Below are 25595 nucleotides of genomic sequence, written 5' to 3'. Positions count from 1 at the left end.
GAAGGGGGGGAAGGGGGGAAGGGGGGGAAGGGGGGGAGGGGGGGGAAGGGGGGGGAGGGGGGGAAGGGGGGGGAGGGGGGAAGGGGGGGAGGGGGGGAGGGGGGGGAAGGGGGGAGGGGAGGGGGGAGGGGAGGGGGGGGGGGAGGGGGGAGGAGGGGGAGGGAGGAGGAGGGGTGGGGGGAGGGTGTGGGGAGGGGGGGAGGGGAGGGGGAGGGAGGGGAAGAGGGAGGGAAGGAGGGTGTGGAGGAAAAGCAGGAGGGAGGGGAAAGGGAGGGATGGAAGGAGGGAGCGGGGAGGGAGGAATGGAAGGAAGGAGGGAGGGGAGGGAAGGAAGGAGGGAGGGGAGGGAAGGAAGGAGGGAGCGGGGAGGGAGGAAGGGAAGGAAGGAGGGAGGGGAGGGAAGGAAGGAGGGAGCGGGGAGGGAGGAAGGGAAGGAAGGAGGGAGGGGAGGGAAGGAAGGAGGGAGCGGGGAGGGAGGAAGGGAAGGAAGGAGGGAGGGGAGGGAAGGAAGGAGGGAGGGAGGGAGGGAGGAAGGGAAGGGGGGAGGGAAGGAAGGAAGGAAGGAGGGAGGGGAGGGAGGGAGGGAAGGAAGTCACAGTGGGCAGTTAACCTGCCAGCACTTCTCTGGGACATGGAAGGAAACTGTCAAAGCTCCAGACTGGTAAATTGGAGACACAGGAGATTCTGCAGATTCTGGATTCTGGAGCAACAGACACGAAATGCTGAAGGAACTCAGCAGGTCAGGCACCACCTGTGGAGGGAAATGAACAGTCGAAATTTTGGGTCGAGACCCTTCATCAGGACTGTGACTTTGAGTCCTGATGAAGGGTCCTGACTGAAATGTCAGCTGTTTATTTCCCTCCATGGATGCTGCCTGACAGGCTGGTAAATTGGTTTATTATTGTCACATGTACCGAGGTACAGTGAAAAACTTTGTTATGCGTGCCATCCATACAGATCATTTCATCACATCAGTGCGTCGAGGCAGTACAAGGGAAAAGCAATAACAGAATGCAGAATAAAGCGTTACAGTTACAGAGAAAGTGCAGTGCAGGCAGACAATAAGGTGCAAGGTCATAATGAGGTAGATTGGGAGGTCAAGAGTCCAACTTATCATATTGGGGAACCATCCATAATTTTATAACAGGATAGAAGCTGTCCTTGAGCCTGGTGGTACGCACTTTCTGGCTTTTGTATCTTCCCTATGGGAGGGGGGAGAAGAGAGAATGTCCGGGGTGGGAGGGGTCTTTGATTATGTCGGCTGCTTTCCTGAGGCAGCGGGAAGTGTAGGGGGAGTCCGCGGAGGGGAATTGTCAAGCAAGAAAATAAGGGGAAAACAGATGGGAAAAGGGAAGGTGGAGGGGAAGGGAAGAGGAAAGGGTTGGAGATCAAGTGAGACGGGAAGGGCAGAGGAGTGGAGCTAACAGATGTGGGGAGCAAACACTTCACAGAGATACAAGACTGCAGATGCTGGAATCTGGAGCATTGGTGAAAGCAAAAGGATGGTCAGTGTTTCGGGTCGAGACCCTGCGTCAGGACTGAGAGTGTAGAGGGAAGATAGCCGGTGTATGGAAGTGAGAGGGAGAGGGTCACACAGGTCGCACTGGAGTCAGAGGCTGCACCAGAGGGCACGATGCGCCAAAGGGTTGCTCCAGAACAGCTGCTCACTCCGCCAGCCTGTCCACCAGTCACTCTAGTGCGTGGCTGATCTGTCCAGGCAGGGTGAGCCCCAGCTCCAGTCCTCGCTTAGAGCATCATGTAAATAGGAACCTCCCAGAGCCTGCTCCATTCAGCAAGATCAGGGCCGGTCCTGTGTCTCCTCAGAGAAATCCATTGAGCTCAGCCTTCAGCATACGGAGCCCCCTCTCAGAATTCCTGTGTGATCTTCATCACCGTTCTCACTGATAGACTCCCCCGTGCCCACTGAGTCCACGCCAACCACCAACCACCCAATTATACCACTCCTACACTAATGATTGTTGTCAGGACCTTATTGACCAAGATGGAGCCACATTGGAATTGAACGCCAGAACATCCTCAGGGCCAGAATGGTCTCGTTTCCCCCCCTCTTCCCCCCCGCCACCCTGCACCACCCCCCCACCCCCCTCCCCCACCTGGTGTTCCACAAGTAACAGAATGTCTTCAAGAGCTGAATAACCTCTCGTTTTTACATGACCACACATGTTTTCCAGAAGTGTGTGCTAACCATTGACCAGATGTTGTAACCCTGGCACGGTAGTGTAGTGGTTAGCGTAACGCTATTACAGCGCCAGTGACCCGGGTTCAATTCCAGCCGCCGTCTGTAAGGAGTTTGTATGTCCTCCCCGTGACTGTGTGGGTTTCCTCCGGGTGCTCCAGTTTCCTCCCACATTCCAAAGACGTGCGGGTTAGGAAATTGTGAGCATGCTATGTTGGTGCCGGAAGTGTGGCGACACTTGCAGGCTGCCCCCAGAACACTACCCAAAAGGTGTATTTCACTGTGTGTTTTGATGTACATGTGACTAATAAAGAAATCTTATCTTAATCTTTACTCTCGTTGGCCTGTGGCTACCACAGGTAATTGATGAGACAATATTTACCACAATATTTTATGAGATCAGCAAAGTGTGGATTATATATCTATGCCATATGTAAATATGCATAGATTAGGAGTTTATCTTTTTTTTAAAATCCAAATTATTTAATTAACTGAATTACTATTAATGATGGAATTTGAATTCACAAAGATCCAGAAGTCACTACTGTTGCTGGGGTTACGTAGTTTCGGTTTGATTGCTGTACTGAACAGCTCACCCGGATTTTTGCGCTCAGGCATCAGGAGTGGCATTGGAACACACACCCTTGAGGGCCATTCACCACTGACATACTGGCCTGTCAGAGAAACTTCACTTTCGCCATATTCTGCAGCTGTTTTATTCTCCATTTAAGAAATCTTGCCGTACTGTGCGGATTGCATGAAAACAGTGGCCTAATCTGAAGTGGCGTGGATTATTGCAGCTCTGCTCTGTGCTGTCTGTCTCTGCACTTGCAGCAGGTTCCCAGCAGGAGAGGCTCGTCCACTGTCTAATGCCCCAGTATTTTGCTGTCAGCAGTGGTTATGGGGCTTGATGGAGTTTGGTTCAGAGAACTGTTTCAGATCTCATTTTTTTTCTAAAAATGAAGGATAAAAGCAGAACTTCTAAGTGCATTAACTATTGATTGTTTACCCTAGCAGTTATAGAATCTGTTTTACAGTATCATAAAGCTTTTTTAAAGCCTGTCATGTACAATGAAAGTTCCAATGCTGTATTAATTTGGCGAATTCAGCAACCAAATCACACTCTGTGAGATCCCACAACTGACGATGTGAAAATGTCCAGAGTGTCTCTTTTAACAGGATAAATATTGATCAGAAGAACGACCCCACTGCACCCCAGAATCTCTTCAAAATAACACCATGGAATTGAGCACATAAACCAGGGTCTTAGTTTAACATCACAATACAGATTTCTTCCTTATGCATCATTCTACACTGCTGTAGTTGAGTACCCCCTGGACTGTTATGCTCAATCTGTGGGACTTGAAGCCACAACCAGGGTTACCAGCAGACAACCACTCAGTTACGCAATGACTTTGCACAGAAGTAGCTTTTTTTTTCCTCATGGATATAACAAATTAAGATGTAGTTTCCTCCAATACATTTTAAAGCAGAAAGTTACCTCATATTAGACAAATTTTCATTACATAGTAGATAATTCAGAATATAAAATAGGCAGAATTTCTATATCTTTCTGGGCTGACAAAATGGCAGCATCCTGATTTTACCCCTCCTTCAGAAGCTTCCCTTTTACTGATTGGATTTGGCATCTTCCTGTCTCTCTCCAAGTTGTCTAATCCTTATCTACGAACCCCATGTCGTGAAGGGTGCTACTCATGCAGGAGCAGTATCCTTCCCAGAGGAAGCTTGTCCTTGCTTCTTCAACTGAACTACCTTTTTTCATGTACAGCGTCTGGGTGTCAGTGGCAAGGCCAGCATTTATGGCCCATCCCTAATTGCCATTGAGAAGGTGGTGGTGAGCTAGCTCCTTGATCCACTGCAGTCTGTATGGTAATGGTATCCACACAAGACTTTTCCAGGACTTAGACCCAGCAGTGTTGAAGGAATGGCAATATATTTCCAAGTGACACATATGGGCCAAATGTAGGCAAATTGGACTAGCTCAGTTGGGCAACTTGGTCAGCATGGACGAGTTGGGCTGAAGGGTCTGTTTCCATGCTGCGTGAGTCCGTGAGGGTGGTGGGCAACTTGGAGGGGAACCTGCCAGCGGCGGCACTGGGTACCTACCCTCCAATCTGCTCTTGTTTCTGGTATCGAGACTGAGAGCAGTTTAGAACATAGAGCAGTATGGCACAGAACAGGCCCTTCGGCCCGCAATGTTGTGCCGACATAGCTAATCCCTCCTACCTACAGAATGCCCAGATCCCTCCAATTTCCTCTCACTCACCCAATGAATTTGCCTCCACCACCCTATCAGGCAACACATTCCAGGCATCCACCACTCTGCGTAAAAAACATGCCCCTCATGTCTGTTCTGAACCTACCCCCCGCTCACCTTAAATAGCTTCTGCTCAAGCTTGTTGCTGGGGGGGAATTGAACAATGGAATGGAACTGGATATCAGAGGGATATGGGGACACAAGAGACCACAGATGCAGGAATCTGGAGCAACAAACAATCTGCTGAAGGAACTCAGCGGGTCGAGCAGCATCTGTGGGAAGGAAGGAATTGTCAACCTGAAACATTGACATTGGAGGGATGTGTTTGTTGGAGATGGTCACATGTGGGCAGGGATTGCTGTTTACTGCTTATCAAAAGTCAAAGTCGAGTTTATTGTCACATGCACAAGTCCATGTGTGCACAGGTGCAATGAAAAACTTACTTGCAGCAGCATCGCAGGCACGTAGCATCAGTGGTGGTGTAGCAGTTAGCGTGACACTATTACAGCGCCAGCGACCCGGGTTCAATTCCGGCCGCTGTCTGTAAGGAGTTTGTACGTTCTCCCCATGTCTGCGTGAGTTTCCTCCGGGTGCTCCGGTTTCCTCCCACATTCCAAAGACGTACGGGTTAGGAAGTTGTGGGCGTGCTATGTAGGCGCCAGAAGCGTGGCGACACTTGCGGGCTGCCCCCAGAACACTCTACACAAAAGATGCATTTCACTGTGTGTTTTGATGTACATGTGACTAATAAAGATATCTTATCTTATAAGCAGCATTCACAAGAAAAACATAAATTATACACAATTTTTACAAGAAAGAACACAATTAGAAAAAAAAACAAGTCTATCGTAGTGCAAAGTGATAAAAGTGGTCATAGTGTCACTAAACTGTAGTGATTAGGGTTGTGCCGGTTGGTTCAAGAACCGAATGGTTGAAGGGAAGTAGCTGTCCCTGAACCTGGTGGTGTGGGACTTCAGGCTTCTGTACCTCCTGCCCAGTGGGAGCTGCGAGAAGATGGCATGGTCCGGGTGGCGGGGATCTTCGATGGTGGATGATCAACCCAAATTCTGCCCAGCTCTTCCTGCATTCAGGCACAGGCTGCCTCATTCCCTGAAAGGGCAGGAGGAGGTACAGAATTAAAAACAGAAAACACTGGAAAAATCTCAGCAGGTCAGGCAGCATCTGGGGAAAGAGAAACAGTCAACGTTTTGGGTCTGCAACCCTTCAGGTTGTTTCTCCTTCCGCGGATGCTGCCCTGACCTGCTGTGTTTTTCCAGCGCTCTCTGTTTTCCCAAATTCCGCAGTTCTTTTGACTCTCAGAAGTTACAGGATGATGGACAGAGGCAAAAGCTCTCCTGATGATGGTGGGAGAGGGGGTGGAGGAAGCTGGCCTGCCGACCCCAGCCTGGTCCTGAGCACAGTTGGCCTCAGTGCCACCAACTGGGAAGGACCAAAATAAGAGACCCAGACAGGGCTGCCATCCAATGAATTCAACTGGAAACTATGTCTATAAATACCAGGGTCAGGCTTGGGTTGTGGGGCCTCATCATCCACATCCCACCCACCCTCCTGTCTGGGCTTAAGGAGACAGGGGGCAGGGGTACCCATTGAACTCAAACGTCACACCTTTTAAGGCACTGTGGTGAAAGCAGTGTGTGCCCCACACTGGCACCAGCCTCCATTGCTTCCCCCTTTTAACAGTGAAGTACATCCAATGGAAGGTCTGAGGGGAAGGGATGCCCTCTCTCCCAATGCAAAATGATTCCCCATCGGTGAAATAATTACTCACCCTGTGTGGCTCAGTCTATTTCAGGCACCTGGTAATGTCGAGAGAGTTCCGGGTGTCAGTCACTGGGAACGGCGGACTAGCTGGACAAGCAGCTGCAACAAGGGCTTCGGTGATGCAACGTTGTCACAGCAAATATCTCGTTGCCTGGTAGCTCGCCTGAGCCGGTTTAATGATGGGAGGGCAGCGCATTCCGTGGGTGTCTCTGAACAGCCATTTCACAGCTGTCTCCCTCTCCAAATCCCAGCCCTTACTGCCAGATTTACACTACTCAGATCCCCGCTGGATTTTCCTCTCCCTTGAATTTTCCCCCTGCTCCCGATCGCCAAGAGCTCCCAGCCCAATCGCTTTGCTTTCCAGATCCTCGGACCCAGTGGCAATAGGAACACCTGTGAGTGATTCGCCAGCCTGGTTCCAAGGATTGTGGGTTTGCCATACCACAAGAGACTGAGTGAACTGGGACTGTGTTCTTTAGGATTTAGAAGGATGAGAGGAGATCTCATTGAAGCTTACAAAATTCTTCCAGGGCTCGACAGGCTGGATGCAGGCAAGAAATTTCTTCTGACTCAGGGGACTCATGACCAGGGGGCACTGTTTGAGAATTAGGAGTAGGACACTTGAGAGAGAGAGAGAGAGAGAGAGAGAGAAAGAGAGAGAGAGAGAGACGAGGTGAAATGTCTTCACTCAGAGGATGGTAAACCTTTGGAAGGCAGAGAGGGCTCAGTCACTGTATTCATTCTAAATGGTTAGAGAATCAGTGCTGGGAAATGGCACTGAAGTTGAAGAGCAGCCATGGTCTTGATGCACCATTGAGCAGACTCCATGGGCAGGATGGCCTCTCCTGATTTCTTATGTCCTTCAATATGTTTATACCTCCTTTCTTAACGTTGGCAAGTCCCGGAGTGTTTTACAGCTAATGATGCCCTTCTTGAAATGTAGTCGCAGCTGGAATGTAAGGAATACAATGGTCGACTGGATCCCACAAGCAGCAACGAGATAACTCGTTTTGGTGAGGTGGTTCACGGGTGGACCCCAGGACCCCGGCCCTGCTGCAGGTGGAGTGTAGGAGATTTTACACCCAGGTGATTGAGCTGACAGCCAATCAGCATCATGCCTTATCTGAACTCGACACCAGCATTGGTATGAAGAAGGACCAGGTTAGTAATAAGTGGAGAGAAAACAGTGGAGAATCTCCTCACAAATTGTATAACTTCTGTGAAATCTTCCCAGAATCTTTGCCTGAAGGTTTCTGGCAGGAATGGAGATGAAACGGTGACGTGTGGTGTGAAATGGTGCGGTACACCTGACCTTGGATGCCTCAGTTCATGGGTCAAGACTGATTCAGATCCTGGTCCGTCTCAGGACAGTGGTCATTGACTTCAGTACCACAGGGGCCCTCAATGTCTCACTCTGTCAAATGCTGCTTTGACGTCACAGGCAGATGCTCTCAACCCACCCCTGGATTTCGGATCTCTTGTCCGTGTTTGTCTCTTTGGAGAGAGGAACCCAAGTTAACGTTTCAGGTCAATAATCTTCTGACAATTTAGTTTAATAAAGGATCACAGGCCTGTTCCTCTCTCCATAGATGCTTCCTGACCTGGGGAATATTTCCAGAATCTCCTAATTCGGGCAGGCACAGTAGTGTGGCGGTTAGCGCAACGCTTTACAGCGCCAGCGACCTGGGTTCAATTCCCGCCGCTGTCTGTAAGGAGTTTGTATGTTCTCCCCGTGTCTGCGTGGATTTTCTCCCACATTCCAAAGACGTGCAGGTTAGGAAGTTGTGGGCATGGTATGTTGGTGCCGGAAGCGTGGCGACACTTGCGGGCTGCCCCCAGAACACTCTACACAAAAGATGCATCTCACTGTGTGTTTCGATGTACATGTGACTAATAAAGAAATCATATCTTATTTTCCCTTCAGGTTTCCAGCATCTGCAGCGTTTTGCTTTTATCCCACACCTCTGACAGTGTGGCTAGGGGCAATGGCCACTCCACTTTGTCAATGGGGCACAGAGTTGGAGGTGTTGCATGAAACTATCCCTGGGACTGCACATCGCTGATTGAATCAACAACGCAAACGCACAGCTCCTTGCTCACTGTTTACCCACAAACACGGAACCATTTAAGATCAAGATATCAGCAAAATGCAATCTCCGAGTCAGAGTTCCTTAACGATGTGTCCGCTGGATTGCCCAAGTCTGTTAAATTCACGAACCTGTTCAATTGCAACCCAACATCAGAAGCAGATCACCCAGCCCCCAGCACCTGCTCCTCGATTCACCGCTGACCATCTACCTCAGTAACACTATCCTGCACTAAACCTGTCTACCTTGATTCCCTTAATATCTAAACATCTATTGGTCTCTGTCTTGTTTACACTCAGGAACTCCACAACCTTCTTGGGAAAAGAATTCCAAAGATTCACCACCCTCCATAGAACCATAGAACACTACAGCACAGAAAACAGGCCATTCGGCCCTTCTAGTCTGTGCCGAAACTTTATTCCGCTAGTCCCATTGACCTGCACCCAGTCCATAACCCTCCGGACCTCTCCCCTCCATATATCCATGCAACTTATTCTTAAAATTTACCACGTCAGATGGCAGCCCGTTCCACACTCTCTGAGTGAAGAAGTTCCCCCTAAACCTTTCCTCTTTCACCCTAAAGCCATGTCCTCTCGTACTTATCTCTCCTAATCTAGGTGGAAAGAACCTACTCGCATTAACTCTGTCTGAAGAAATTTCTTCTCATCTCTATCCTGAGTGTTTGCTCTGGATCAGAACCAGATTTATTATCACTGACTTATATAACGTGAAATTTGTTGTTTTGTGGCAGCAGTACAGTGCATTATATTATAATACCAGTGTATTACCCCTTGCAAAATATACAGTGGTTCTTTAAACATTAGCCATTGTTTGTTACTGAAATACATTTTAATGGTTTCCCGATCTGCCGCAGCCACCTCAGGCTTCATGTCTTCACTGTTTGCTTTATATTTAAGATCCTAGTTTCTGATTGAATTGAATCAGTTTCATTTTTTGTATAAAACACTATCATATTATGCAGAAAATAAACTGCTGGAGGAACTCAGCGGGTCAGACAGATCCGAGGAGTTAAAGAGGTGTTCGACATTTTGGATCGAAATCCTGGGTCAGGACTGAGAGTGTGGAGGGGAGATGGCCGGTGTATAGAGGTGAGAAGGAGGGGTGAGACAGGGGCTGGTAGGTGATAGGTGGAGACACAAGAGACTTCAGATGCTGGAATCTGGAGCAACAAACAATCTGCCAGAGGAACTCAGCGGGTTGAGCATCGTCTGTGGGGGGGAAAGAAGTAGTCAATGTTTCGGTCCTGATGCAGGGTTTCGACCTGAAACGTCGACCTGACATGCCACTGGCATTGACTACCTGGCTGTGTGAGATTCCTGATAAACTAATCATCATCTTCTAGCGGAAGATCACTTGGGCTCAGTAAAAGCTGTGGTGTAGGAGCCTTGGGGCCCTGCAAGCTCCCGAAACAGCAGCCCGATATTGTCCAGATGACTTGCTCCAATGCAAAAACAAATACAGACTGCTGGAGCAACCCAGCAGGTCAGGCAGCATCTGTGGAGGGAAATGGATGGTCGACGTTTCGGGTCAAGACCCTTCATCTGTCCATTTCCCTCCACAGACGCCGCCTGACCCACTGAGTTCCTCCAGCAGTTTGTGTGTTGTTCCAGATTCCAGCACCTGTAGTCTCCTGCGTCTCTCATCTGTTCCAGTGATGCTGTCTGACCGATAAATATTGACGGGAGCTCAGGCTAGAGGTCCCTGCTCCTTGAGATACTGGGTGATGGTTAAAGGCATGAATTAAAAATATCTGTTCTTAAGTATTTTTAAGCTGAATGAAGCACAGAAAAATCAGCTATAAATTAGTCCATGGAACAGGCTTTGTATGAACCTGCTATTCCAATCAGGAGAACACCTCAATCAAGCCCCAGCCTTGTTGTCACTTTCTGGAGATGGTTGAGAGCTTCAAGCTCCTAGGTGGAAATATCACCAACAATTTGTCCTGGTCCAGTCGAGGAGGTCTACCAACCTTCCTCAGTCTGGCCTCTCTGCCTCTACTTCCTCAGAAGGCTAAGGAAATTCGGCATGTCCCCAGTGACACCAATTTTTACAAATGCACCATAGGAAGCATCCTATCCGGATGCATCACGGCTTGGTATGGCAGCTGCTCTGCCCAGGACCGCAAGAAACTGCAGAGAGTTGTGGACACAGCCCAGTCCATCACACAAACCAGCCTCCCCTCCATTGACTCCGTCTACACTCCCTGCTGCCTCGGGAAAGCAGACGACATAATAAAGGACCCCTCCCACCCCGGACGTTCTTCTCCCTTCTCCCGTTAGGACACGTACCCCCAGGCTCAAGGACAGCTTCTATCCTGCTGTTATCAGACTCTTTGAGGGACCTCTCATGAGCTAAAAGATGAACTCTTGAACATTTGATCTCCTGATCTACCTCGTCGTGGCCCTTGCACTTTATTTGTCTACCTGCAGTGCACTCTCTCTGTGAATGCAACACTATATTCTGCATTCTGTTTTCCTTTGCACTATGCCGATGTATTTAGTTATGGAAGTGATTAGGTACGCAAACAAAAGCTTTTCACTGTATCTCGGTACATGTGACAATGATAAGCAATGACTTGCCTCAGCGACTGCTACAATTAGCAACCTTAGTCCAAACCTGAAGCCTCCATGTTCCACAAAGATGACGGTTTTACATGTGAGTTACAAGGGAGCTGTCCATTAGCAAGGCCAGCAGCCAAGCGGGGATTATAGAGAACTGTATTCCAGTTTCATTCCAGAGGCCACTACTGCCTGCCAAGAGATTACCTCATAGCCTCTGCCATGTCCCTGACTGCCGCAGTGATCCGCAGGCTTTAACTGCCCTCGTTAGCGCTCTGAGTCAGCCCACCTCTATCTGGCGGCATGGCACTACATAAGCCTTGTCGCTTCAATGGAATCAACACTTGCCTCCAAGTCCAGGAGTTGGAGGCCCACTCCGGAATCAGAAAAAGTTCCTGCTTTGGGTGGGGGGGGGGGGCGCGTGGAGGGGGTTCTGAGGAGATCTACGAGAAGGTTGGCAGAGCTGGGGAAATTTTCTGAGTGGCCAGGCCAGTGTCACTTCTTCTGGAACGGAGGAGGCAGAAGGGAGGTTAAATGAGAGAGGTGGTGGAGAGGAACTGAGTTAGTTAGGGGAGATGAAATTGGTGGGAGGATGAGAGGGGAGGTGAGGAAATACTTTCCACCCAAAAGATGGGAATCTGGAACTCACTGCCAGAAAGGGAAGTAGGGGCTGGAACTATCATTATGTACCTTGATCTGCCTTAAATTTGGAGACTTCCTAAGGAAGGTTATTGGAATTGGTATTGGTTTATTATTGTCACTTGTACCAAGGTACAGTGAAAAACTTGTCTTGCATACCGATCGTACAGATCAATTCATTACACAGTGCATTGAGGTAGCACAAGATAATAGAACGCAGGAACAGGCCCTTCGGCCACAATGTCTGTGCTGACCAATTGATGCCAATTCAAACTGCACATCTGGCTGCATGTGGTCTATATCCCTCAATTCCCTGCCCTGTACATGTGTCTATATAAATGCCTGTTAAACGTAGATAGACCTGTTTTGGAGGTAGTGCAGAGAAGGTTCATTGAATTGGATGTTGGACGGAAAGATTTGGCTGATACCCACTGGAGCTTTGAGAAGTGATCTTACTGAGACATCTAAGAGGATGGGCAGAGTGGATGTTCCCTTAGGGAAGGTATCTAGAGCTAGTGAGCATAGTTCCAGAACAAGAGCCGCCCACTGTAGCTGGAGATGCACAGGAAGTTCTTCTCTCAGACGATCGTGAATCGTTGGGATTCCCTACTCCAGAGAGGTGTGGAGGCAGAGTTATTGAATATATTATTGGTAGGTTAATTGGATGCTGTAAGTTGTCCCCAATGTGTAGGTGAGCGGTAGAATCTGGGGGAGTTGATGAGGATGTGGGGAGAATAAAATGTGGGATTAATGTAGGATTGGTGTGGATGGTCTCGAAGGACCTGTTTTCAAGCTGTCTCACTCTATGGCATTAGGACGCTATATTCAAGGTGGAGGTTGACAGATATTTGAATTTCAAGGAAGTCAAGTAAGGGGAGAGAGCGGGAAAGGGGAGCTGAGGCCAGGATTGGATCAGCCATGTTCTTATTGAATGGCGGAGCAGGCTTGAGGGGCCGAGTGGCCTGCTCCTGCTGTCATTTCTCATGGGGGAGGCGTGGATTGAAAACTGAGAAGTGGGATCAGTCTCAGCAGCTCTTTTCAGGATATAATGGCCTGAATGGTCTCCTGTGCAGTAGCGTCAATGATACAGAAACCTGAGCACACAATCCTGGAGAACAACCCGTGTAAGCCAGGTCCATAGAGCTGTAGGGCACAGAAACAGGCCCTTCCGCCCAACCCATCCATGCCGGACATGATGCCTGTCAACCATCATCCCATTTGGCTGCATTAGGCCCATGTCCCTCTACTCTTATCCCATCCAAGTACCTGTCCAAATGTCTCTTAAACGTTGTTATTGTCTCTGCCCCTACCAGCTTGTTCCATATATCAACCCCCTCTGAAAAAATTTGCCCCTTAAATCTCCTTTAAATTTCTCCCCTCTTACCTTAAACCTGTGCCCTCTAGTTTTAGACTCTCCCATGCTAGAGTAAAGACTCTGTCTGTCTACCTTCTCTATGCCCCTCATAATTTTATAAACCTCTGTAAGGTCACCCCTCAGCCTCCTACGCTCCAGTGGGAATAAACCCAACCTATCCAATCTCTCCTTATGACTACAGCCCTCCATTCCAGACAATCTCCTCTGCACGCTCAGTGAATCTCTTCTGCACTCTCTCTATTGCTACCACATCCTTTCTGCAGTGTGGCAACCAGAACTGTACACAATACTCCAAATGTGGCCTGACCAATGTTTTGTACAGCCACAACGTGACGTCCCAACTCTTATAGTCCACAGCCTATGAAGGAGGGCATGCCAAATGCCTTCTTCACCAGTGTTGCTGTTTTCAGGGAGCTGTGGACTTGCACCCCAAGGTCCCTCTGTACAGCTTCTATCCCACGGTGATAAAACTATTGAACAGTTCCTTTATACAATGAGATGGACTCTTGACCTCACAATCTACCTTGTTTGACTTTGCACCTTATTGTCTACCTGCAATGCACTTCTCTGTAGCTGTGACACTTTACTCTGTATTCTGTTATTGTTTTTACCCTGTACTACCTCAATGCACTCTGTACTACCTCAATGCACTGTGTAATGAATTGACCTGTACGAACGGTATGCAAGACAAGTTTTTCACTGTACCTCGGTACAAGTGACAATAATAAACCAATACCAATACATCCAAAACTCCCGAGGTCGCTGCCATTTACTCTTTGTCCTGTTAGTATTTGACATCCCAAAATGTGTTCCCTCACACTTGTCTGGATTAAATTCCAACTGTCATCACTCTGCCCAACTTTCCAGCTGATCTACAGCCTTCTGTATCTTCTTTCGACCTTCTTCACTATCTCCGACTCCACCAATTTTGGTGTCGTCAGTAAAAGCGTCCACATTCAAACAAGTGGACCGACCATCCTGGCTTCCTCCGGAGATCTGTACTCTCACAGAAGCCAGTCTTGAACCAGTTGATTAACTCCACACACGGAGGAACTGTGCTGACCAGGGTGGACAGCAGGGCTTATGGGAGCTGAAAACATCCAAACTGTAGCACTCCAGAGCAAACCATGCCACTAGCAAAAAGCTGTCCCTGTACAATTACAACACTGACTCAACAATGAGGAAAGTTGCCCAGATACGTCCTGCTTACAAAAGGTAGGACTGATAAAACCCAATTAATTGCAGGACAAGCAGTCTGCTCCCAATTGACGGCAAAGTGATAGCATGCGTCCCACCTACAAAATGCACCAGGATTTTGGCTACTCCAATGGCACGTCCCAAATCTGTGACCTCTACCACCTAGAAGGACAGAGGTTTCAGACAAATGGAGAGCACCACCACCTCCAGGTTCCTCTTGAAGTCTCACGCTCTTCCTACCTTAGAAACGTATTGGTTTTCCTTCATTGGTGCTGGGTCTAACAGTGGGAACACTTTCACCAGAAGGACTGCAACTGTTCAAGAAGGCAGCTCACCACTACCTTCTTTAGGCAGTTAAGGGTGGACAATATATGTTGGTTTTGCCCAGATCCCAAACAAAAAGGACTTAAAGGGAAAAGTACCAGTGGAGTGTTTGGCTTTGGAAGGTGCTATCTTCTGAACAGGATGTTAAGTTGAAGCCCCCCCAGTGTGAAACCATCACCACATACAGAAGAAATCCAGCTGCTTCCTATCAGCAGAGTTATTAGAACTGATTGTGCGGTCGTTAGCACACTGCTATTTGTGGAACCCTGCCAGGGGTGTTTCCAGCGGTTGAACAGACTGAGTTGTGACAGGCGTTATATAAATGTAAGCTTTTCTCTTTCCTTCCTGTCAGTGACTGCCGGAGGATCATCAGCTCAGTGAAAGACACACTTTGGTTGGCCCGAAACTTAAGGGTCTTCCAGTACGACGAGAAATCCGTAAGGGAATGCTGCCGACTGACACATTCCAGGGTGCAGGAGGACGTGCTGAGGGACCCACTGATGCTTGGTGCAGCCAATGCAAAGGGTCTGTGGAGTAGGACCACAGACTAAGGTCCTGCCACCATTGGGCATTGAGGGGCTGGGTTCTGTCCAACCATTCGGTATTGGTCTATTATTATCATGTTTTGTTTTGTTTCGTTTTGCATGCCATCCAAATAGATCATGCCTTACATAACATACATAAGTACAGTAACAGAAAACAGAATGCTGAGTATAGAGTTGTAGTTACAGTGCAGGTAAACAAATAAAGTGTACAGGCCACAATGAGGTAGACTGGGAGATCGAGAATTCATCTTTAGCATATGAGAGGCCCATTCAAGAGTCTGATAATAGTGGGATAGAAGCCGTCCTTGAGTCTGGTGGTACGTGCTTGAAGGGAGTTGTGTCAAAAGAGGCCACGTAAGTGACAAAGTGGAACCTATATAGAATGCAAGGAGCAGGAACAGGATGCAGGCAAACTATGAGGGGGGGGGGGGTGCTGAGGGGATTTACAGCGATCCTGTCAAGGCTGCTGAATTGGAGGGACAATGAAGACATTTAAAAGCCTCTTAGATAGGTACATGGATGTAAGAAAAATGGAGGGTTATGGGCTGTGTAGAAGGGAAGGGTTAGATTGATCATGGAGTAGGTTAATACAGGTCAGCAAAACATTGTGGGCTGAAGGGCCCGTACTGTGCTGTGCTGTTCTATGTAGTTGTGCGGAGATTGCCTAGACTCGAGGTTGCTTTCTTTAGAACCAGCAGAGTTCAGTACACAGGCTGTATAGAAATGAATAAAGGGAAAACTGAGATTTATCACCACACCTTTCATTATAAAAGGGACACAGAAGTACAGGCAATGAGGGAACACCCTTCTCAGCAGACATTGAGCTGTCAGATACAAGGCAAGATGCTAAATGCAGGGTGCCTCTATTGGTTTTGGTATCGGTTTATTATTGTCACTTGTACCGAGATACAGTGAAAAACTTGTCTTGCACACCGATCGTACAGGTCAATTCATTACACCGTGCAGTTACATTGGGTTAGTACAGAGTGCATTGAGGTAGTACAGGTAAAAACAATAACAGTACAAAGTGTCACAGCTACAGAGAAAGTGCAGTGCAACAAGGTGCAACGTCACAACAAGGCAGATCGTGAGGTCAGAGTCCATCTCATTGTATCCAACACAATCCCATCCAATGGGTTGGACTACATGCCTGGGTTCACAGGAAACAGTTGATTCTGCAGCAAATGATGTCAATTTAATCAGAAATCAGAGTATTTAATGGTCTGGGAGAATTTACACAGAACACAGAGGGAACAGAGCTAATGGCAGGAACTACTGTAACATCTCCCAATAAAAGCAGAACACAGTGATTAGAGGATAGTTAAATACACATGTAATCAATCCCAGTCATTTACAGCAATGTGGGCTTGACTGACGCTTCACCCAATCTGGGAACAGCATTGAAAGCACACAGCCGATAAAATAAGTCAACTTTTACAACTCTTCATAACAAAATGTAGAACTTTATTCATTTATAAATATACAAAGCATGGTCCTGTACGTACAATAGTATTCATAACAATGACTTCAACATCTGGTAAAGCATCCCAAGTTGCTTTACAGGAGAATAATCAGACAGAGGTTGGCGGTGAAAGGTTTTTTTGGGACAAATGTGTGGATAAGGAGGAAGGTTTTGAGGAGTGTGTTGAAGGGACAAGCAAGTAGAAAGGCTTGGGAGAAAATAGCAAATATATTTGGTAAACTGTATTTAAAATTCAGTAAACATTCTTCACCAAAAAGATTAAAACTTCACACTGGAATAAGTGAGATTATTTAAGTAATACAAATTACAATGGAACTGCCACAAGTTAAGACTCCAATGCATGTAAGACTGGTTATTTGTCAGTATATAGCCATGAGCTGCCACAGTGGTCAGTCCTAAACACCATTGCAGGAAGTCTGAAATTTTGACCAATAATCCTTGTTGTGAAAATGTTCTTTAAAATTAACTTTTTGATAAAATCATGTAAAATTACTGAAGAAACGGCATTGGTGAAGCCAAAAAACACAAGGGAATAAGCTCAGGGGAGCAGCGCAGGTCCTTGCCCAAGTTCTCCTTCCCTTCCACCATCACAGTACACTTGGTGTTTACTATCCGCAGCTGAAGATTTGGTCCGGTCGGGACCTCAGCCAAAGAATCACGTTGCATGATTTCAGGGACCTCATCAAACAGCCCCTCGGGGCCCGAAAAGCACCTGCAGCTCGACGTCCTCAGGGTCAATCAGGTCGACAGGCAGCTCCCCATCATCGTTCAGCGCATCCACCTGGGCTCCCTGAGTCAGCAGGTACCTGGGAGGGCAAAAGGCAAAATGAAACACTGATGCAAGAACAATTAAATAAGGAAATAACCATTTCTGCACCCATACGAATAAAGCCAGGGCTTGGAGAGAATGTAATTTATATAAGCACCTTTGAGACATCCCAAAGGGAAGCCAAGTCACTACTGTAATGCAGAAAACCAACTGATACACATTAAGCTCCTGTGAATAGCACTATGATGATGACCAATTTGGTTAGGTGCTGGATGAGGAACAAATAATGGCTGGAACACTAGGGAAAATCCAATGCTTTTCTTTACATAATCCTCTGGGATATTCTAGGGCAAGGGTCAATAGATCTTCAATGTGAAGTTAGATCTGAAAAAAATTACAATTTCAGGAATGCCTCGGTAATTCGCTGAAGAGTCAGCCCAGATCTAGTGCTCAAATCAACCCTGAAGTTCCATCACAGAGACTGCCCTCTGTGACCCAGTGAACCAAGCCCAGCATCACAGGCACCGAGGCAGTGATATGGATAGGAACATATCTGGCCTTCTCTGACAGCATCTCCCAAGCCCATGACCTAGATGGACAAGGGCGGCAGGTACGTGGGTACGTTTTCACCTTAGACAGCAGGCAACCTGGGAACACCACCACCGACAGGTTCCCCTCTTCGTTGCACTCTGTCCCAGCTTGGAAGTACATCGCTACTCCTTCATGTTGGATCCAAATGCTGAAATTCTTTCCCCATCTGCTCTGTGGGAGTGTCGTCACCAGGTTTGGGGCAACACAGTGGTGTAGCTAGTAGGGCTGCTGCCTCAGACCTCCAACACCCCAAGCTTAATCCTGACTGCCCCCCCCCCACCAGTGCTCTGTGTGGAGTTTGCACATTCTCCCCGTGACTGCGTGGGATTCCTCCGGGTGCTCTGGTTTCCTCCCACATTCCAAAAACCCCACCGTCTGGCAAGTTAATTGGCTGCTGTAAAATGCCTCCAGTATGTCAGCGGGAGGTGGAGTCTGGGGGAGAGTTGATGGGAATGTGGGGAGAATAAAATGGAATTAATTCAGGGTTAGTGTAAATGGGTGGTCAATGGTCGGCATGGACTTGATGGGCTGAAGGGCCTGTTTCCATGTCGAATGCCTCATATGACTGCAACACCACCTTCTCAAGAGCCAGTTAAGGATGAACAACTAACAGCTAGCCACACTTAAGCTCCCACAGTAGATCTTTAAAAAAAATATTGCTTCAAACGTTGACGTTCAATTGCCAGCGTCGGGGTGAAGTGCGTCCTTACTTTGCGATCTCAGTGTGTCCGTCACTACATGCCATGTGGAGGGCTGTCCAGCCATTCTCGTCCCTTTGATGAATGTCAGCTCCGTACTTGATCAGCAGTTTCACACAGTCCAGGTTTCCCGTGAGGACGGCCTCATGAAGAGCTGCCATTCCTGGAATTAAAACAAACCAAATTATCTTTGTTTTCAGATAAATATCTTATCTGTAGCTGGTCAAGTTTGGCACCGATTGGGGAATCAGCCAGTTAGATAGTCAGAGACCTATCCTCCAGGTGGAAATATCAAATACGAGAGGACCTGGCTTTAAGGTGAGGGGGGGGGGGGAATGTTTAAAGGAGATTTACTAGGCAAGTTTTTGTTGTACAGAGGGTGGTGGGTGCCTGGAACATGCTGCCAGGGGAGGTGGTGGAGGCAGCTACGACGGCAACATTTAAGGGGTATTTGGACAGGCACATGCATAGACAGAGGATGGAGGACTATGGACTGTGTGCAGGCAGGTGGGATTAGTTTAATTTGGTACAGATACTGGTATTGGTTTATTATTGTCACGTACCGAGGCACAGTGAAAAACTTGTCTTACAAACCGATCGCACAGGTCAATTCATTACATAGTGCAGTTACATTGAGTCAATACAGAGTGCATTGAGGTAGTACAGGTAAAAACAATAACAGTACGGAGTAAAGTGTCCCAGCTACAGAGAAAGTGCAGTGCAATAAGGTGCAAGGTCACAACAAGGTAGATCGTGAAGTCATAGTCCATCTCATTGCATAAGGGAACCGTTCAATAAGGGTCTGTCCCTGTGTTGTACTGAACTATGGAACCAATCAGCATGGCAGGATCAATCGTGAGGTTATCACAGAAGGGTTTAGTGCCAAAGTCACTCCGTGATATTGAAGTTGAGGAAGTTCTACTGTAAGGTACCCTGATCCAAGTTAATGCAAGGAGATGCATGAAGGAACATTTACTACCAGAGGTCTGGTATAAAGGTCAGCAGAAAGGTGACAGTGCTCTGGTACAATTAGTGACTCCCAGGTGAAGGTGCATTTAAAGCTGTTCCCCTCTCCCTGCCCCTGGAACCTACTCCACCCCTTCCCTTCCACGGGGGGCAGCACCTTCTGGGATCCCTCCTTGAAACCTGTTCCTGGAAGTTTACCCCTCGGATCCACCTCCCCCTCACCCCCTACTGCAGCTGGCTGTCAGACGTTGTTCCACAACGATCCCGCGAGGGTAAAGGTGCTCTACAAATGCAGCAGCAGATTGCTCTTCTTCCCAACTCACGTTACAGGGATGGTAAATAATTTAGATTTAAAGTTGCCCGACCCCCTTTAGCAAAGAGCAGAGTCCCAACCCTGCCCTGCTGGTGGGTGAGGAGTCTCCGCACACAGGTCAGGAGACCCTCCTCAACTACGCCAACTGGGACAGGGGCTATCTCCCCACAACCAGTCCCTCCGGATGGACAGGAGGGTCTTCATCCACTGGAACTCTCTCCAAATCCCACCAACACTCACCCTACCCCCAACACTGCAGGAAGGATAGAGGGAGTCAACCGGGGCAAGGGGTCTCTTTCACACCATCCCCTCCCAAAACACAGGGGGTCTCTTCAACATAGAACAGTACAGCACAGGAACAGGCCCTTCGGCCCATTATATCTTTGCTGACCATGATGCCAAATTAAACTAAATCCCTTCTGCCTGCACAGGAGCTACACCCCTGCATGTTCACCTGCCCGTCTAAAAGCCTCTATTGTATCTGCCTCCACCACCACTCCCTGCAGCCAGTTCTAGGCACCCACCGCTCTGTGTTAAAAACTTCCTCCGCACATTCCATTTTAAACTTTGCCCCCCCCACCTTAAATGCATGTCCTCTAGTATCAAGTCTGGGGTGCCTCTCCACCCCCCCCCCCCCCATTCACCCTGATCCCCCCCCCCCAACATACACAAAGACAGGGGTTCCCCATCTCCCCCGGGGACCTCCCACACCACAAGGACAGGGGGGACCCTCCAGGGAATTTCACCCACCCCCCCCAAACCCACCCCACCCACGAACAGGGCCCCTCTCCCACCAGCTCGGCGGAGGGAGGATCACTCCAACCAAAGGCTTCTCCACCTCCCTCCCCCTCAAGAGGGTGCTCACTCACCCCTCCCCTCCCTCAAGGGACAGAGGGTGCTCCCTCACCCCAGGGCAGAGGGTGCTCCCACACCCCGGATCAGAGACTCACCGGATGGGTATATGGTGTCCAGTTTGACCTTGCTCGCTCTGATGAAGCGCCCGACCTGTTCCAGGTCTCCCTGGCGAATGTGATCCTGGAATACAATGTCGTTGGGGAAGCGGACGGCACGGCTGGGCTTCAGGCTGGCGGGGGCCGCCGCGTACCTGGCCCGAGTGGAATAATACTTCATGGCGAACGGGTCGGGCTGAAGCAGGATAACGTGGAGACTGGGGGCACTCCGGTCGGCGGCGAGAACTGTCCTGCGCTCGGACACACTTCCCTATATACCGCTGTCCGCTCTATTTATGGGAACCTTGTCTCACTGAGCGGGGCGGCTCCCGTGTGTCCCACCCCCTCACTCCTCGACCTCAGCCGCTGGGCAGAGGAGGCGGGGGGGGGGGGGGGTGAAGGGAAGGGCTTATTACAGAATGGTCCATTAAAGGAAATGATTGAAGAGACACCAGTTGCATTTATGTAGCGTGTACAAGCGAGCCCGAGGCGTGGCCCAAGATTTGGCAGCATCTCTCCTGGTTGATCAGGGGCAGACGGTAGGGGGTTAAGGATAGTGGTGGGGGGGGGGAGGGAATCGTTCATTCAACCCCCTCCTTGGATGTCCAAACAAGTCATGGCAAGAATGTTGGACTCAGCAACGGACTATGTGCTGGGGGAACTCAGCGGGTTGAGCAGCATCTGTGTGTGTGTGTGTGGGGGGGGGGGCGAGGTGGGGCGGGAGAGAAGGGTGATCGATTTATGGGATGGAAACCCCGCATCAGGACCCGAAACTTCGACAGTTCCTTCTCTCTCTCTCTCCCCCCCCCCCCCCCCCCCCACAGATGCTGCTCGACCCGCTGAGTTCCCCCAGCAGATCGTGTCTCTCCACGTCCCAACTTCTGCAGGCTCTCGTCTCTCCATTAGACCTCGCTGCTTCCAGGACCGTTGGCCGCGCCGCTAGGCTTGGCTGGGTGACCTTGAGTTGACTGATATGTCGCAAGGTTCTGCGGCATCATTAGATTATCGCAACCGAGACCCCGGGGATGACCTTACGTTGCAAGTTCCCAGTCTGGTTTCACGTTGTTGCAACCGTGCCCGTTTACAGTTCAGTTTGTTCCCTGATTTTGCCCACGTGTACTGAAAGCCACGGTTAGAGCAAATCCAAGAGGGAATTGTGAACTTTCTCTCCCCTGTGGACGTGGAACTCACTGCAAGTGTGGAAAAAGCGAATGATGCCGACGCACTTTAACACTCCTTAAAGTGTGTGAGGGGGAAGGAGAGGGAGGGTCTTGCTGATGGATTTAGATGAGGCATAATGGCTAGCAGAGACTGGTTGGGCCGAATGGCGTGCTTTGGGCTTTGGGCTGTTTATCCCATCCAAGTGCCACCTGAGAAGGTGCGCAAGTGATACCCGTGAGGCCAGATTGATTGACCAAGAGACGGTGATTGAGACAAGTTTGTTCCTGATCGTCCAAAGGTCACTGTGTCCACAAATCTTCACTCGTTCAGGATACTCGCTCGTTTTTTGGTGTCACCTACATGGATCCGTGTTGTTTTCTGACACACACAATGGTTATTATCCCCGATTCCTTTCTAATCAGCTGATAATCTGTTGAAACGTGTTCACCGGAATTGGACAGGTTCACAGAGAGAGGGACAACTGGAGAGAATGAGAGTGTGTGTGTGATGTCTCTCTAGGTGACCCATGCTTTCGCTGCCAGAGTGGTTTTTACAGCGGTGATTTTCATTCCAATTCCAGAATTTGAGTGTATCACCATCTGCCGTGCTGGGATTCGAACCAGGTCCCTGAGATTTAGCCCTGGGTATCTAGATTAGCCCTGGGTGTCTAGATTAGCCCTGGGTGTCTAGATGAGCCCTGGGTGTCAGGATTAGCCCTGGGTGTCTGGATTAGCCCTGGGTGTCAGGATTAGCCCTGGGTGTCTGGATTAGCCCTGGGTGTCAGGATTAGCCCTGGGTGTCTGGATTAGCCCTGGGTGTCTAGATGAGCCCTGGGTGTCAGGATTAGCCCTGGATGTCTAGATTAGCCCTGGGTGTCTAGATTAGCCTGGGTATCTAGACTCAGGGGAGACCTGATAGAAGATTATGAGAGGCATAGATAGACAACCAGTATCTTTTTTCCCGGGGTCGAAATGTCCAATACCAGAGGGCGTGCATTTAGGGTGCAAAGGGGGCAGGTTTTTTACACAGAGAGAGGTGGGTGCCTGGAATGTGCTGCCAGGGGTAGTGGCAGAGGCAGATACGATAGAATCATTTAAGAGGCTCTTAGATGAATGTGCAGGGAATGGAGGGAGATGGATATTGTGTAGGCGGAAGGGATTAGTTTAGTTAGGTATTTAATTACTAGTTTAATTAGTTCAGCACAACACTGCAGACCGAAGGGCCTGTTCTTGTGCTCTATGTTCTATTACTAATCCGGTGATGATATCCGCTGCACCACCGCTGCCATGATCTGCCGGGTCCTGGTTTTGAGCTTTGAATGTCCCCTCTCCCCGTTCCATCTCAGAGACCATTTAACGACTCGCCGATGCCGAGAAGGGGGACATAAACCCCGGTACAGAGGCAGGAGGCCTGTGGGTACATTTTGGGGGCACGCCGAGGACGCGGGAGTCGGGGCGAGTTCATGGGCAGTCACTGGACTGCGAGATGTCCGTAGGGGAATGCTGCCGGCTGGCACATTCCAGGCTGCAGGAGTACGTGCTGAGGGACGCACTGAAGCTGGGCGCACCCAGTGCAAAGGCTCGGTGGGGAAGGACTACAGTTTAGGGTTCTTCTGCCACTGGAGAGGGAGGGGTGGGGACAGGCGAGAAAGCCCCTAAATATTGTAAATACGGGACCGGGTAGTTTCCAGGGAGCCACGTGTGGCATCAGCGCTGTTTTCTATATAAAAAGGCAACACTAGTGGATAATCTGTACAAGAATGTAAAGGTTTGCACTGTTTTGTAATTGTATATAGTTTGTCTTTTATCATGAATAAAGTTTATATTGTATAAGGAAAAAAAGTTACTGGACTGATAGCTGTGGAAGGTAAAGAGTTAACAGATTGATCCGGAATTAAAAATAAAGCTGATACTAACGAAAATGGGACGGACCGAATTGGTTTGTGCGCAGTCATTCTCTGTAACTCCCCCTCTGAGTGACCCTGAACAAGTTTCCTGTAACTGACGGGAACGGGGAAGGTTGACGGCGAGAGGGGAAAGGTTTAATGGGGACCTGAGGGGCAACTCTTTCCACACAAGAGGGCGGAAGGAGCTGCCAGAGGAGGTGGTGGAGGCGGGTACAATTAGAGCGTTAGAAGGACACTTGGACAGGTACAGGGATAGGAAAGGTTTAGAGGGATTTGGGCCAATGGGATTGGCTCGGGTCGGCATGTAAAGTGGGTGAGCCCCGAGTTTCCACCCCTCCACCCATTAATTTCCCAGAAAGTGGGTGACCCCTCCCCCCCGAGATGGGACTGTTTCCCTGCTGTAAAACTCGGGGGTCACCCACTGGTTTGTGGTGGAGGGGCGGCGGGACACGGGGAGGGAGCTCTGCATCACCAATAGCAGCAACAGACAAGGACATCAGCTGGGCACAGCACGGCGGCACATCGCCGGTGGGGTGGGACTCGGAAGTTATGTTGATGTTCCACAGGATACTGGGAGGGACGGTGAAATATTCCGGTTCCAACACTGCAACAGAAATAATCAAATAAGGTGCAGGAAGTTGCTCGATCAATCCCAGAAGCGAGAGGTTATAGCTGGAGTCTGAGAGGGGAAATGTAGACTTTTGAAGGCGGCCAAGACCATAAATAAAAGTCAATAAGTCAGACTGGGATAACAGGACAGGCGTCCTCTCCGCGCGGTTAGAATGTGGAACTCAGCGCCGCATCACAGACAGAGAGAGGTGGGTAAACACGGGGGAAATAGTTTGCGTTGATAGGGTTAGGTGACAGGTGGGAGACTCATGAGCAAAGAGCCACTTCTGTGTTGCGACACCAGGAGATTTCTTTCCGGTTACGCACAAGGTTAACTTTAAGCGATGTGTGTTCCCCGCGGCCGTGGCTCATGTGCTCCGAGGGACATGTTGACAGCAGTGGGGATTTACCTCACCCGGTTACGGAGAAGAGCAAATGTGTTGCTACTCGGAGCACAGGGGGTGGTGAGGGATCACACGGCCTGAGGGCACATAACACCAGGCTCAAGGACAGCTTCGATCCCACGGTGATAAAACTATTGAACGGTTCCCTTATACAATGAGATGGACTCTTGACCTCACAATCTACCTTGTTTGACCTTGCACCTTATTGTCTACCTGCAATGCACTTCCCCTGTAGCTGTGACACTTTACTCTGTATTCTGTTATTGTTTTTACCCTGTACTACCTCAATGCAGTGTGTAATGAATTGATCTGTATGCAAAACATGTTTTTCACTGTACCTCGGTACAAGTGACAATAATAAACCAATTCCAATACCAAGACTACCGTTGACAGATTTGATTCCAGGTCTCTGCAACATCCTGGGGATAACAACCTGGACGTCGCAGTTGGAAGCAGTCATTTCACAACGTTTGGTTTGAAATTAATGTTATTTGGTTGTAATATCGTTTTGACAATTCCAATAATTCATTTTATCCTGCACTGATGGGAATAAGTACCCGCTGGCAGTTGTGGCAAAGGCGTACAGTGTCGAGGAATATGTTTGATGGGACGTTACTGAACCCCATGCGGAGAGAGGTAGAAATATTCAAGCCATTCAAACCTTCCTGGACAACCAAAACCAAAAATAAAATAGACCAGAAAGTAAAAGGGCAGGTGACGGATGTCAGCGTTGAAAGAACGA

At 49.0% G+C, this 25595-nt stretch overlaps 1 protein-coding gene across 1 annotated transcript; it reads right to left on the bottom strand.

The window, feature by feature from the left end:
- Positions 1–16524: 16524 nt before the first annotated feature.
- On the bottom strand, positions 16525–21007 carry LOC127579977 (protein phosphatase 1 regulatory subunit 27-like). Its single transcript, XM_052033088.1, has 3 exons — positions 20774–21007; positions 18557–18707; positions 16525–17292 (listed from the first exon to the last, which is right to left on the bottom strand). Exons 1-3 carry the CDS (start codon positions 20952–20954, stop codon positions 17169–17171), a joined length of 456 nt encoding a protein of 151 aa, XP_051889048.1. The 5' UTR covers positions 20955–21007; the 3' UTR covers positions 16525–17168.
- Positions 21008–25595: the final 4588 nt, after the last annotated feature.

Source organism: Pristis pectinata, chromosome 18 (assembly GCF_009764475.1).
Source record: "Pristis pectinata isolate sPriPec2 chromosome 18, sPriPec2.1.pri, whole genome shotgun sequence".
In the NCBI taxonomy this organism is placed as follows: Eukaryota; Metazoa; Chordata; class Chondrichthyes; order Rhinopristiformes; family Pristidae; genus Pristis; species Pristis pectinata.
Note: the sequence above shows the minus strand (reverse complement) of the source record. Positions and strands in the feature narration are given on the sequence as shown.

Bases quoted from the DNA above. Each gene is read 5' to 3' on its own strand.
- LOC127579977 (XM_052033088.1), bottom strand. From the start codon at position 20,954: ATGAAGTATTATTCCACTCGGGCCAGGTACGCGGCGGCCCCCGCCAGC. The intron at 18,708-20,773 runs GTGAGTCTCTGA...TTTTAATTCCAG, and splicing joins GGACACCATATACCCATCCG to GAATGGCAGCTCTTCATGAG. The intron at 17,293-18,556 runs GTAAGGACGCAC...TTGCCCTCCCAG, and splicing joins GGACACACTGAGATCGCAAA to GTACCTGCTGACTCAGGGAG.